We start from the raw sequence: 14,055 nt of genomic DNA, 5'->3' as shown, positions 1-14,055 counted from the left end.
TGTTATGCATTTTTTCACAAGTGGGGCGGGCACCTGTACAGTCCGTACATTTCTACAGTTCTATCTGCTTAAAATGTCTGCGTCCAATAGTTCTGTTCATAACTCTTAAGTTTGTGTTCAAATATAGGATGGCAGATCCTGTGCTGGTTCATACTTTTGTTGCATGTGTACCTTTTGAAGTCGGTGAATTATGTGCAGAATTATTTTGTTTATCAGCATGTGCTGTCAACCTCCAGCATCATTGCGTCTTTGCTGATAATCTTGTCTCCACGAGGATGAAATAATTGTCTTCATCAAGCCATTTGTGACTAAAATAGAACTTGTTGTCGGGCTGAGTCACAAAGCTTGATAAGGTCAATTTGGCTCAATTATGTATGACCAAGAAAATTTGTCTTTGAGGCTGAATTGAAAATTACCAAATGTTTACTGTTGGAGATAGTTATCCCATATTTGATGTTTTTCTGTTTTTTGCTGGAGTGCAATTTCACAGCTACTGATCTTGCATTGGTACCTTGCTCAAGTAGCTGTTTGTAATGGGTGAACCCAGAATGTTTATGCCAGCCAACCTATTTATGCCATTGAGCATTGCATGAGTTGAAAGGCCTTTGTCCATTTCCAGTAAGGGTCACTGGATAATGATCAGGAGTGAGAACCATGACATTTTCTTTTTCCTTCAGTCTCTTCTCGCCCTCCCAACCACTCCCACCCAGGGCACCAAGATGAACTATAGTGCTTCTGCTGCTGACCTGACCTAACCAAGCTTACTTGGCATTGAGTGGTGTTCAAATCCTGTAAGAAGTCTTACAACACCAGGTTAAAGTCCAACAGGTTTGTTTCAAACACGAGCTTTCGGAGCACTCGTCCTTCCTCGGGTGACTCTGGTCATCTCCTTGGGTTCGCTGTCAGCCTCTTGGGGTCTGTGGAAGAATTCCCAGAGCCTCATTCGCCTGATGAATTCCTCTGTGTCTGCCGCAAGACTGATGGGGTCCATTTTGGTGGTGGTGCAGAAATTGAGCCCTCTGCTGAGGACTTCGATTTCGTCTGGTTGAAGGGTGTAGTCCAACAAGTTGACAATAGATTTCCCTGTATTGTTTTCTACTCTGGTACCGGGGGAAGCTTGGTTGCTGCTGGTGGTGATGCCGAGTTTCTCAAGCTTCCTGTTCTTGTTGTGCATATAGATGACATAGTATCGTTGTCTCATCTGTTTGGCAGTGTTACGCAGCTGGTCTGCTGTGTCCTGAGCGCAAGTTGAGAATATGGTCTCTTTCTTGGTTACTTCGACTGCTGTAGAGCTGGTGTACGAGATGTTTGAGGAGTGTGACAGAGGTGCGGCGGTAGAGTCTTTCAGCGTAGTCTGTGTTGTAGGTTGACTTGAGTGGGTTTGTGATCTGTAGCCCTTTCGGGATCTTGTCTGCTTTTTTGCATCTTTGTAGAAACTTAATGCCAGTGTCTATATGCGCGATCTTCCTGGAGATACTCTCCACTTTGAGCCGGCAGTTTGCGGTGTCGATGGTAGCCATAATGTGGAGATGTTGGCGTTGGACTGGGGTGAGCACAAATGTGCTCACCCCAGTCCAACGCCGGCATCTCCACATCATGGTTCAAATCCTGTAGCCGTCATTGTCTGTACAGCATGCTTCTCACTCTTTTAACTGGCTGGGGTTTGGAAGTTACACATTTCGTATTCATTCTGGAGATGTGGGTGTCACTGACTAGGTCAGTATTTATTACCCATGCCTAACTGCCCTTGAGAAGGTGGTGGTGAGCCTTCTGATTAAAGGTTCTTGACGTGAAACTTTTCTTTCTTCACAGATGCTGTTAAACCTTCTGAGTATTTCCAGCACTTTCTGTTTTATTTGCTGCTGTTGAGAAGTGAGTTCCAGGATTTTGAACTAGTGACAGTGAAGCAAGGTGGCAGAGTGGTTAGCACTGCTGCCTCACAGCACCGGGAGCCCGTGTCCAATTTCAACCTTGGGTGACTGTCTGTGTGGAGTTTGCACATTTTTCCTTGTGTCTGCGTGGATTTCTTCTGGATGCTTCAGTTTCCTCCCACAGTCCAAAGATGTGCAGGTTAGGTGGATTGGCCATTCAAAATTGTTCCTTAGTATCCAATGGTTTGGTGAGGTTACAGGGATAGGGCAGGGGAGTAAGCCTGGGTGGGATGCACTTTTGGAAAGTTGGTGTAGACTTGATGGGACGAATGGCCCGCCTCCTGCACTGTAGAAATTCTATGAAGGACCAGCAGTGTATTTCCAATTCAGGATGTGCGACTTAAAGATGGTTGCACTTCCTTGACCTAGGAGTAGAGATTGTGGGTTTGGGGGGTGCTGTTGAATAGGCCTTGGTGGATTGCTGCAATGCATCTCATTTATGATGCACACGGCAGCCACGGTGTGCTGGAGGTGGAAGGTGTGATAAATTAAGATTGGAATTATGTCTAGCTCTTGTGGGTTTCTAAATATTGTCATATTGAATATTCAGATTGTGTCCTGCTTCTATGTCTTAGTGGCATGTATTTTCAGCAAAAATGGGATTGTTATATTCAGTTCTTTGTCCTCACTTGGAATACTGTGAGATTATAGCTTCACCATCCTTTGGGAGCGAGAGAGGCACAATTTACAGAAGGATATTCCAGCATTCCTGCAGTTGGAGTTGTCCTGCTTTTTTTGGAGGGTATAATTGAATTTGGCCTATTTGACCCATATCAGCTTGTCAAACTTGATGACATGAACTGCCTTTTTCAGTTCTTATTGCAATATGAAGAAAGCTGGGATCTGTCAATAATATAAAAGCAAAATAATGTGGATGCTAGAACATAATCAATAGTCCTTTGAACACAAGAGGCCATGATTTCCTGGTTCCCCAGAGTCACATGGGGGAGAACCCCAGTGATGCAGTGGGGAATCCCTGTTTGAAGTTTCCACGTAAGGGTTTACCCGGCAATTGTCCAGAAGGGTTAACTTCCCCGTGGCAATTGTGCAGGATTAGGAACCATCTGACAAAACGATTTAAATTGCTAACTTTGGATGGTTCTGCCAGGTTTACTTTGAAAGAGTTAGAAGGAAAATAAGTGCTTCTAACTTCAGCACAACCATTTTAAAGACCGAGTCCTGCACAGGACACTCCCGCCACATAGTGAGCTAATCTGACTTAGTCTTTAAAATATTCAACGGCGCTGACTCCAGTGCTCTCAGGGGAAGCGAATTCCAGACAGCTGAGAGAAAAAAGTTCTGCTCATTTCCGTCTTAAATGGTAGACTCCTTATTTTAAAATTATGTCCCCTATGTTAGTCCCTCCCATAAAGGGAAGCATCCTCTCTGCATCCACTAATCAAGTCTCCTTGGGATCTTGCATGTTTTAGTAAGATCGCCTCCCATTCTTCTCAACTCCAATGGACACAGACCCAACTGGTCTCACCTTTTATCATAAGATAACCCCCACCCCCACATCCCAGGAATCAGTCAGGTGAACGTTCTCCGAACTGCATCTAATATAATTATATCCTTCCTTTTTTTAATAAATATTTTATTGAAGTATTTATTATAACAGTAACAGAAGAAACAGAGTCATACAAATATAAACATAGTGCAAAAGCCGTCTTCCTCTCTCACAGGTCCCACCTTTTCTAGCCTCCCACTCTACACTAAACTACCCCCATGCGCCCCCCCCCCCCCCCCCCCCCCCCCCCCCCCCCCCCCTTCTGCTGACGGTTAATTTTCCCTAAAGAAGTCGACGAACGGTTGCCACCTCCGGGTGAACCCTAACAGTGACCCTCTTAAGGCGAACCTGATTTTCTCCAAACAGAGAAAGCTAGCCATGTCCGATAGTCAGGTCTCCAACTTCAGGGGCTTTGAGTCCCTCCAAGCTAGTAGTATCCATCTCCCGGCTACCAGGGAAGCAAAGGCTAGAACGTCTGCCTCTTTCTCCTCCTGGATTCCCTGGTCTTCCGACACTCCGAAAATCGCCACCTCTGGACTCGGCGTCACCCCTGTTTTCAATACTTTGGACATGACATCTGCAAACCCCTGTCAGAATCCCCTAAGCTTCGGGCATGCCCAGAACATATGAACATAGTTCGCTGGTCCTCCCGCACACCTTGCGCACCCAAAGAACCTGCTCATCTGGGCTACTGTCATGTGGGCCCGGTGAACGACCTTAAATTGTATCAGGCTGAGCCTGGCGCATGTTGTGGACGCGATGACTCTGCTCACGCATCCGCCCAGAGACCGTCCTCTATCTCTCCACCTAACTTCTCTTCCCATTTGTGTTTCAGCTCCTCGATCTGTGTTTCCTCTGACCCCATAAGTTCCTTATAGATGTCTGAAATCCTCCCATCTCCCACCCACACTCTGGAAACTACCCTATCCTGTATCCCCCTTGGTGGTAGAGACGGGAAGGTTGAGACCTGCCTGTGTAGGACATCTCACGCCTGCAGGTACCTAAATTCAATCCCTCCCGTCAATTCAAATTTCTCCCCCAACTCCCTCAGGCTGGGAAAGCTCCCCTCTATGATCATATCGCCCATCCTCTCAATCCCTGCTCTCTGCCACCTCCGGAACCCTCCATCTAACCTCCCCGGGGCAAACTAGTGATTATTGCAAATTGGAGACCAGACCGATGCTCCCTCTGCTCCCACATGTCTCCTCCATTGCCCCCCAGACTCTCAGGGCCGCGGCCACCACGGGGCTGGTGGAGTAGCGTGCCGGTGGGAACGGCAGAGGCGCCATTACCAACGCCTCCAAACTAGTGCCCTTGCAGGATGCCGCCTCTACTCGCTCCCACACCGAGCCCCCTCCCCCTCTCTCAGACCAACACTCGCTTCAGTTACTCTTTTCCTTTTTAAATTCTTGCAGAACCTTTTACTGTCTCTTATATTTATAGCTAACTTTCTCTTATAATCTAAATTATCCCTTATTTTTTTACTTTATTTGTTTTTAAATTCTGTCCAGACTTCTGACCTACCATTAATCTTTGCAGAATTGTGAGCTTTTTTGTTCAGTTTGTTACTATCCATGACTTCCTTAGTTAGCCATAGGTGATGCATCCTTTTTATTCCTAACTGGGATATATTTTGCTGAGAGTTCTGAAATATTTCCTTAAATGCCTGCCACTGTATCTGAAATATCTCCTTAAATGCCTGCCACTGTATCTTGTTAAAGAGTTGTCATTTTGAGTACAGAGTGTTCTTACAAGCCTTTCTCCTGTGTAATTGTTTCTCAGTCGTCTGTTGAGGATTTTGAGCATGTGTGGGCTTTGGCGGGTTTTCAGCCTGTCACTAAGTTTTTACTAGTGCTCCTTTTTCATAGTTATTACTGTTACTACTGTCATTGTAAAACTTGGTTATTTATTTATGTAAAGAAGTTCCTCTTTTAAACAACGCATTTGGCTACCTCCTTTGTGGTCTCAAGTTACCACATCTTTTTGGCGACGAGGAGAAACCGTCAAGAAATAAATCAATGTTTTATGATGTTCAGCGTGGCAACACGAGGTTGCATTCAGTGAGTAGCTAATTTTCATCATGCGTTTATTCAACATAATTTTATGTTAGTGCAGGGCAGTCGCTGAGAGAAGCGAGGACTGGACTGGATGCATGGAGAGGTTGCTGCATTTCTTTTTAGTGAATGGATTAGAAGATGATGCAAAACAGCACTTGATTCTTCTGAGTGGGTGTGGAGCGAACATGTAAGTTGATGAGGAATTTGGCCACAGCACGCAATTCAGGGGAGATTTTGTTTGCGTGTTCAGTTGCTCTGGCCAGAATCACCATAACCTTAAGTCCTTGGTGATTTCATTTCAAAGGTTTCACTATCATTTTCAAAAAGCAAGTCAAACGGCAGCTAAATTTGTGGCAGAATTATGGCAGCTCTTACAACACTGAATTCAGAGCAGATTAACAGATATGCTTGGAGATTGGCTGGTCTCGGTATTAACGAGGACAGCGCTCAGCATTAGTTGTTGGGTGAAGCCGCACTGACTTTTAAGAAGGCACTGGAAATTTTGCAGGGTAATGCTGAAGATATTTAGAAGACTAATATTGGTGCCCAGGCAGGGGTGATGCATCAAATGAGGAAATAAGTTACAAACAAAAAAATGAAAGCAGTGGAATGTTTTAGGTGTGGTGGGCCACACTATATGAATCGCTGCAAATTCTGGGATGCCATTTATACCGGTGCAACAAGAAGGGGTATTTAGCGAAGAAATGCAGGGGTGCAAAGTGAAATCTGAGCAGGGAAATTTTAATTCAAAGAAGCCCAAATTAGCTATGCATCATTTCAACAGCTCAGAGCAGGCAGTGGAGCAAATTTACAGCATGTTTAATGTGAGTGAGGCATGAGCAGAGCCTATTTTTATTACAGTGGTGGTCAATGCTAAGCAAATCAATATGGAGATGGATACAAGAGCTTCTGTATCCGTAAATAGTGAAGACGTACAGGGTTACCTGGTATTCTAACCAAGCGCCAGCCCTTACTCTGGCAGAGATTAAACTTCGGACATTCACCAGAGTCCATACCTGATGTGCCATCAATTCTAACAAAGACGAGTTGTGGAACAAAACTGTGGCTTTAATAAGCTAAACGAGAACCTGCTGGCAACTGATCCCGAACTGCGGCAGGGACAGAGGTCGGCAACCTTTATACAGAGCCTGAGGGGAGGAGCCACAGGTGGAACCAGCAAAGACAACAAACAATATATACCATACAGTAACAGTGGTTTACCACAATATATATAATACAGTAAGTGTTTACCACAATATATATAATACAGTAACAGTGGTTTACCACAATATATAATACAGTAACAGTGGTTTACCACAATATATATAATACAGTAACAGTGTTTACCACAATATATATAATACAGTAAGTGGTTTACCACAATATATATAATACAGTAACAGTGGTTTACCACAATATATATAATACAGTAACAGTGTTTACCACAATATATATAATACAGTAACAGTGGTTTACCACAATATATATTATACAGTAACAGTGGTTTACCACAATATATATAATACAGTAACAGTGTTTACCACAATATATATAATACAGTAACAGTGGTTTACCACAATATATATAATACAGTAACAGTGGTTTACCACAATATATATAATACAGTAACAGTGGTTTACCACAATATATATAATACAGTAACAGTAGTTTACCACAATATATATTATACAGTAAGTGGTTTACCACAATATATATAATACAGTAACCGTGGTTTACCACAATATATATTATACAGTAACAGTGGTTTACCACAATATATATAATACAGTAACAGTAGTTTACCACAATATATATTATACAGTAACAGTGGTTTACCACAATATATATAATACAGTAACCGTGGTTTACCACAATATATATTATACAGTAACAGTGGTTTACCACATTCACCCCCTATTTTTAAAAAAAAAAGAGTCCAGCGGGGGTGAAGTGGACTTAAAGGTCGAGTCTGTCAGGGGCTTTGACCTTCTGCCGTGAACACCTCAGTCCCGGCTGTGGTGTGGGCACTGGCGTCGAGAACTGCGTGTCCGGGAGCATGTCGTCTTCTTCTTCGTCCAGTAGTTGAGTAGGTGGAGAGGGAGACGGTGTAGGGGTGGGGGTGGTGGTGATGGTCGCTGGGGGGCCTGCGGGTGCCAAATTCCGGAGGGAGACAGTGTAGGGTCGGGGGTGGTGGTGATGGTCACTGGGGAACCTGTGGGTGCCAAATCCTGAAGGTAGACGGTGTCCTGCCACCCGTCATGGTGTGCCACATAGGCATATTGTGGGTTGGCATGGAGGAGAAGAACCCTTTCGATCAGGGGATCCGATTGATGACTCCTCGCATGCTTCCAGAGGAGGATGGGCCCTGAGACTGTCAGCCAGACGGGAGCAAGACTCTTGAGGTGGACCTCCTAGGGAAGACAAACATCCGTTCATAAGGGGTCTCATTGGTGGCAATGCACAGGAGCGACTGGATAGAGTGGAGCGCATCGGGAAGGATCTCCTGCCAGCGGGAGACTTCTAGACCATAAAGCTAGAAGGACAGTCGGATGATGGCGGCGCTCACAACGCCCACGAGGGTGGTGGGAGGTGAAGGCATCCATTTTATGGAAGGCCATTTCCAGTGTATTCGAGAGCTGCACTGTCTCTTAGAGAGCGAGTATACAGACAGTGAGGGGGGGGGCAGTGGTCCACCGAACTTCAAGGCCTCGGAGGTAGCACTGAAAATCAAGACCCAGTAATAGGGCAGTGCAGAGATTAGGGAGGATGTAGAGCTTGAAATTAGCGTACTCTATGCCCTGTACTGACAGGGTTGCGACACAGTACCCCCGGATCTCCACGTAATGTGATCCGGAAGCCAGGGAGATTTTCTGGGTCGCGGGTGAAATTGGGAGGAAGCAGCGCCTTACCGTATCTGGGTGGATGAAGCTGTCAGTGCTCCCGGAGTCGGAAGAGGCAGGTCGTCTCGTGCCCGTTGATCCGGACGGCCATCATGGATTTAGTGAGGTGATGAGGTCGAGACTGGTCGAGGGTGATGGAGGCGAGCTTCGGAACGTGTGTGAGCTGTTCGAGAGTAGCGGAGGCGAGCATACGACTGGGTGAACCGGGGTTCCGGGAGGTGGCGGGGTGATTCCAAGATGGTGGTCCCTACGGGTCGCACGTGGCGGTTGGCAGTCCCGACAGGCAACACTCAGCACTGCTGCTGCTGGGTCTGGAAATCTTAGGAACAGGTCGGACCTGGCAGACTTTGGCGAAGTGGCCCTTCTTTCCGCACCCGTTGCAGATTGCACTCCGTGCTGGGCAGCGTTGTCGGGGGTGCTTACCCTGGCCATAGAAGAAGCATCTCAGGCCTCTGGAGTTGGTGGATTGATGCACGCACAGGCTTGCGATGCACCCGGGTCGGGTGATGGCGGCGCTCACGACGCCCACGAGGCTGCCGTGAGGTGGGAGGTGAAGGCATCCATTTTATGGAAGGCCATTTCCAGCGTATTCGAGAGCTGCACTGTCTCTTGGAGGCCGAGTGTACCCCTTCTAGCAGATGCTGGCGGATGTAGTTAGATTTTATGCCAGCGACATAGGCGTCCCTGATCAGCAGCTCTGTGTGCTGGACAGCCGATACCGCCTGACAACTACAGTTCCGGCCGAGTACCCGCAAAGCGCGCAGGAATTCTGCCTGTGATTCTCCGGGGCGTTGACGCCTCGTGGCAAAGAGATGCCTAGCGTACACCTCATTTACTGCCTTTACATGCTGCCCCTTCAGCATCATTATTGCCTCCGTGTACGAAGCAACGTCCCTGATAAGGAGGAAAACCTGGGCTTACCCAGGCGTTGAGGACTCGAAGCTTGTGGATGTCGACAACGGTGTCGGCGGCAGATTCGAGGTAAGCTTCGAAGCAGCTTAGCCAGTGCTCGAATGTCGCAATGTCGGCTGCTTGGGGGTCCAGTTCCAGTCGATCAGGCTTGAGTGATGCATCCATCTTAAGCTTTTAGCTTATTAAATTGATGTGCCATCAATTATAACAAAGATGAGTTGTGGAACAAAACTGGCTTTAATAAGCTAAATGAGAACCTACTGGCAACTCATCCCGAACTGCGGCAGGGCTAGAGGTCGGCAACCTTTATACAGAGCCTGAGGGGAGGAGCCACAGGTAGAACCAGCAGAGACAACAAACAATGTATACCATACAGTAACAGTGGTTTACCACAATATATATAATACAGTAACAGTGGTTTACCACAATATATATAATACAGTAACAGTGGTTTACCACAATACCTTTGCTCCGGTTGTTGGAAGTCCGTATTATGTATAATGGTCGTGCACCCGCTTGTGGTCAAAGGGAAGGATCGGGTTTGCTGAGACAGGACTGGCTCAGAACAATTCCATTGAAATGGGGTGAGATTAAACTCCCGAGTGTGACCGAGGATGTTGTCGAGAGGTATCCTGACATTTTCAAGGATCAATTGGATATGTTGTGTGGTACTACTGTGAAGTTGCACGTAGGTCCTCGGGCTACTCGTTGATTTTCCAAGCCCAACACAGTACCCTGTGCCATGAGAAGGAAAGTGGACGAGGAGTTGGATCATTGAGCCTATTCCGTCGTCTTGTTGGGCAGCTCCAATCGTTCTTGACTTTAAAAATGATGGTGCGTATATGTGGTGCCACAAGCTCACCAGTAACCAGGTTTCCAAACTAGATGCTTATCCATTACCTCGGGTAGAAGCTTTGTTTGCAACTCTTGCAGGAGGCAAGATGTTTTCAAAACTGGACATGAACCAGGCGTATCAACAACTCTTGAGAAAGATTTGAACCAGTATGTCACCATCTACACGCATAAAGGATTGTTCAAGTATAATCATTTGGTTTTTGGCATATCCTCCAGTCCGGCGATCTTCCACAGGAGAATGGATAACCAATTGCGAGGCATTCTTTGGGTTGCAGTCCAATTGGATGACATCTTAATTACAGGGACGACATCTCCGCAATCCGGATCAAGTTTTAAAAAGATTTTCCGAGGCGGGACTGTGTCTGAAGAGGAACAAGTGCATTTTCCAGGCCCCAAGTGCAGAGTATCTAGGCCACGGAATCACTCCATAAGGCTTGGCTTCTGTGGTTGGGAAAATTTGTGCTATTAAGGAAACTCCAGAGCCCATGAACGTGGAGGAGCTCAGGTCATTTTGGGTGTGGTAAACTATTATGGAAAGTTTTTGTCAGATCTGTCTACAGTGTCGGCTCCCCTGTACCTACGTCTGCATAAATACTTCCAAGGATGTGAAAGCACTGCTGCAATCGGCTAATCTACTGGTCCATTTTGCTCTACACCGGGAACTTGTCGTGTGATGCCTCGCCCTACGATGTGGAGGCGGTACTTTCTCATCTAATGGAGGGCGGGTACGAAAACCCATTGGTTTTGCAGCTAAGACGCTGAGAAAGGCTGAAAAGAGGGTGTAGCCAGGGTGGGCCAGGAAATGTTTTGGACTCGGCAATCATTACAGATAACATTGCAGAAGGTAATGCTGTGGGTATTCACCAGGAAGTGGTTCTTGTGTTTCCAGGTGTGTCAGTTAACTCTGCTGAGGCAGTGTCCAGATTCTCAATCTACTTCTTCACCGATGATTCCAGATCATCTGTTAGAAGATTCACCAGTGGTATTGTGTAGGTCACAAAGCAATCTGAAATCTCCTGACGCTATTCATACAGTTTACACATTACTTTTGTTGTATTTCTCTCCTGTATGCCTTTCACCTATGTAATCATTTCTTTGGCATCTATTGAGAGTTTTGAGTATGTGCAGGATTTTCAGACCTGTAAGCATGACCTGTTTTTAGGAGTCCTGTTTTCGTAGTTATTACTGTTACTACTGTTCTGCTGAGTTACTGTTATTGTCAAACTTTGTTATTTATTTCTATACAGACATTTCTCTTTTTAACAATAGATTTGACTCCCTCCTTTGAGGCCTCAAGTTACCACAATCTCTACTTTCATACCCTTTAACCTAATTTCTGTGTTTACTTTGGCCAACTGTCTTCACAGCTTTTTCATTTAAATTTAAAACACTAGTCTTAGGCCCACTCTTCTCACCTTCAAACTGGATGCAAAATTCAGTGGTGCTATGATCACTCCTCCTGAGCGACTCCTTTGCTCTGAGGCCATTAATTAATCCTGTTGCAGTGTACATTAACAGGTCTAGTAGCCTGCTGCCTACCTGGCTCGAGAACACGTTGCTCCACAAAATTGTTCCAATACACTCCATTAGCTCCTCTTCTAGGATACCTTTCCCAATCTGATTTGTCAAAATCTGTATGTCGACCATGATTATTGCAGAACCTTTCTTGTAAGCCCCATAATTTCTTCTTGTGTACACGGTCCCACACTGTCGTTACGACGAGATGACCCATAATACTCCCGCAACTGACTTCTTACTGTTGCTATTTCTTAGCTCTCTACCAACACTGATTCCATTTAAATCTTGATCTTTAGAACAAAAGAAAGCACATGGCTGGTGAAATTTAAAGCAGAGTGTGAAGTGATGCATTTTGGAAGGAAGAATGAGGAAAGACAACACAAAATAATTGGCGTAATTTGAAAGGGGTTCAAGAACCTGGGTGTATGTGCACAAATCTTTAAAGCTGGCATGGCAAGTTGATAAGACACCTGGGACTCTTTGCTTTATATGGGCACAAAAGCAGAGCAAATATTCTTAACACTTATGCAACAATGGTTAGACCCCAGCAGGAGTATTGTATCTGATTCTGGGCACCGTCTTTCAGGTAGGATGTCAAGGCCTTAGAGAGGGTATAGACGAGGTTTGCCCGATTCCTACCGGGGTGAGGGATCTTTGCTACATGGTAAGATTTTAGAGAAGCTGAGATTTTTCTCCTTGGAGCAGAGAGGTTTAAATGAAATTTAATAGTAACCTTCAAAATCATTTTTTTTGAGAGAGTAAACCAGGAGAAACTGTTTCCATTGGCTAAGAGTTTGCTAATAAGAGTACACAGATTTAAGGAAAATGGCAAAAGAACCGGAGGTAAGATGTGAGATATCTGGCATGCAATCCTGGAAAGGGATTTTCCTGACTCAAACCAACTCGCATGTCTTTCCAAAATACAATTGGGTAAGTACTTGAAGAGAAGAAAACATCATTCCTGTGAATAAAGAGCAGGGGAGTGTGACTAATTGGATAACTATCAAAGGGCTTATCTAAGGAAAGGCATTGGAGGCGGTGCAGTGAAGGTTCACTGGGTTGATCCTGGGTATGGAGGGATTTTTTTGAGGTTGAGTAGGTTGGGCCTGTATAAGTTTCAACTCTGTTATCGTGATGCCCTCTGATCAGCTTTGTTAATGTAGACTGAGCTGGTCTTCTTCGTTCCTCCATTAAATCCATTCCTGTGTGGAAATCCAGTGATTCTGGTCCAGTCAATAGTTCTTTTGTCAGAAAGTGAGAGGTATGTCGAACACTGAGATAAGTTGGATACTTTGATTAGCGGGACTTAGTGAGACTAGTGTGATTGACTTGCAGGTTTCAGACACCCTCAAGAGGTTTGCTGCGAAAGTCACAACAGCCAGCGTGAAGGAGAGACAGCAAATCCTTTCGGAATTGGGGAGCTGTATCAATGGAAAAGGTATGTATGTGACTGCTGAACGAAATCATCCCTCTGAGCATCCAAATGTTGCGCTTTGGGGAAAACATGGATCCAAAATTGGAATTTAGTTTTGAATGTTTAGTAGTTCCACATTCAACAGTGACAACCTGGTGGTCCTGCTTTAAAGTACCTCATTGTCTCCCAAGGGTTACATATTGGATTTTCAGTGAGCAGTGTTATAACCTTGCTGAGGATTGGAGCTTGTGGTAGTGCCTCCATTGAGAGCTCTTTGTTAATGCTGCAGTGTGGTCCACTGTGATATGATAAAGTGTAGGTCAGCAGCATGCTTCAAATGCCATCTGAGTAGTGACCAGATGTCTACCCCACAGAAGGGGTATGGGGCAGAAAGCCAGTCTATCGAGGATAATAGGTGGCCAGAAGTTGAGGGAGCCCAAAGGACGCAGATGGGGAGCTCTGGGGGTGCATTTCCTGTCCGTTTTGTCTTTTAGATTGTGCGCATTCTTTAAATGTGGTTTATCCTCTGTGTGCACCAGTCCTTCGTTTGAGAGTTTGGCCCCTCTTGTTAACAGAAAGAAAGAATATGTATCTAAAAAGTGTCTTTCACAACACATTTCAAAGAACTTCAGTGCCACTGAAGTGTATACTGGTACAATGTAGGGAAACATGGCAACTACTTTGTGCATATCAATGAAGTAAATGGCCAAATCTGTTTTTTGCAGTGATATTAGTTAACGACTATTATTGTTTAGGATCCTCTTAAGAATTCCCCTACTTTTGGAATGGTGCTGTAGAATCTTTTATGTTCATCCAGACAGGCAAGTGCTGAGGACTCTAGTGGGTTAAAACCCACAACCCTCTAATTCAGAGGTGTTTGTGATACTCACTGATTCAAGACTGATGGAGATTGTTTCTTTCCCCCTGAAAGAAAAACGGAGAATCCTTCTGTAGCTGTAGG

At 45.2% G+C, this 14,055-nt stretch overlaps 1 protein-coding gene across 1 annotated transcript in view; it reads left to right on the top strand.

Annotated features, from left to right (window-relative positions):
• Positions 1 to 14,055, top strand: part of gcn1 (GCN1 activator of EIF2AK4) — a 175,491-nt gene that overhangs the window by 7,155 nt on the left and 154,281 nt on the right. The window contains exon 2 of the mRNA XM_038793220.1: positions 13,016 to 13,118. Coding sequence (XP_038649148.1) covers positions 13,016 to 13,118 — 103 coding nt within the window. The remainder of the gene's footprint in view (positions 1 to 13,015; positions 13,119 to 14,055) is intronic.

The sequence above is a fragment of the Scyliorhinus canicula genome, chromosome 1 (genome assembly GCF_902713615.1).
Source record: "Scyliorhinus canicula chromosome 1, sScyCan1.1, whole genome shotgun sequence".
NCBI lineage: Eukaryota > Metazoa > Chordata > Chondrichthyes > Carcharhiniformes > Scyliorhinidae > Scyliorhinus > Scyliorhinus canicula.
This window is presented reverse-complemented; position numbering and strand designations above follow the sequence as displayed.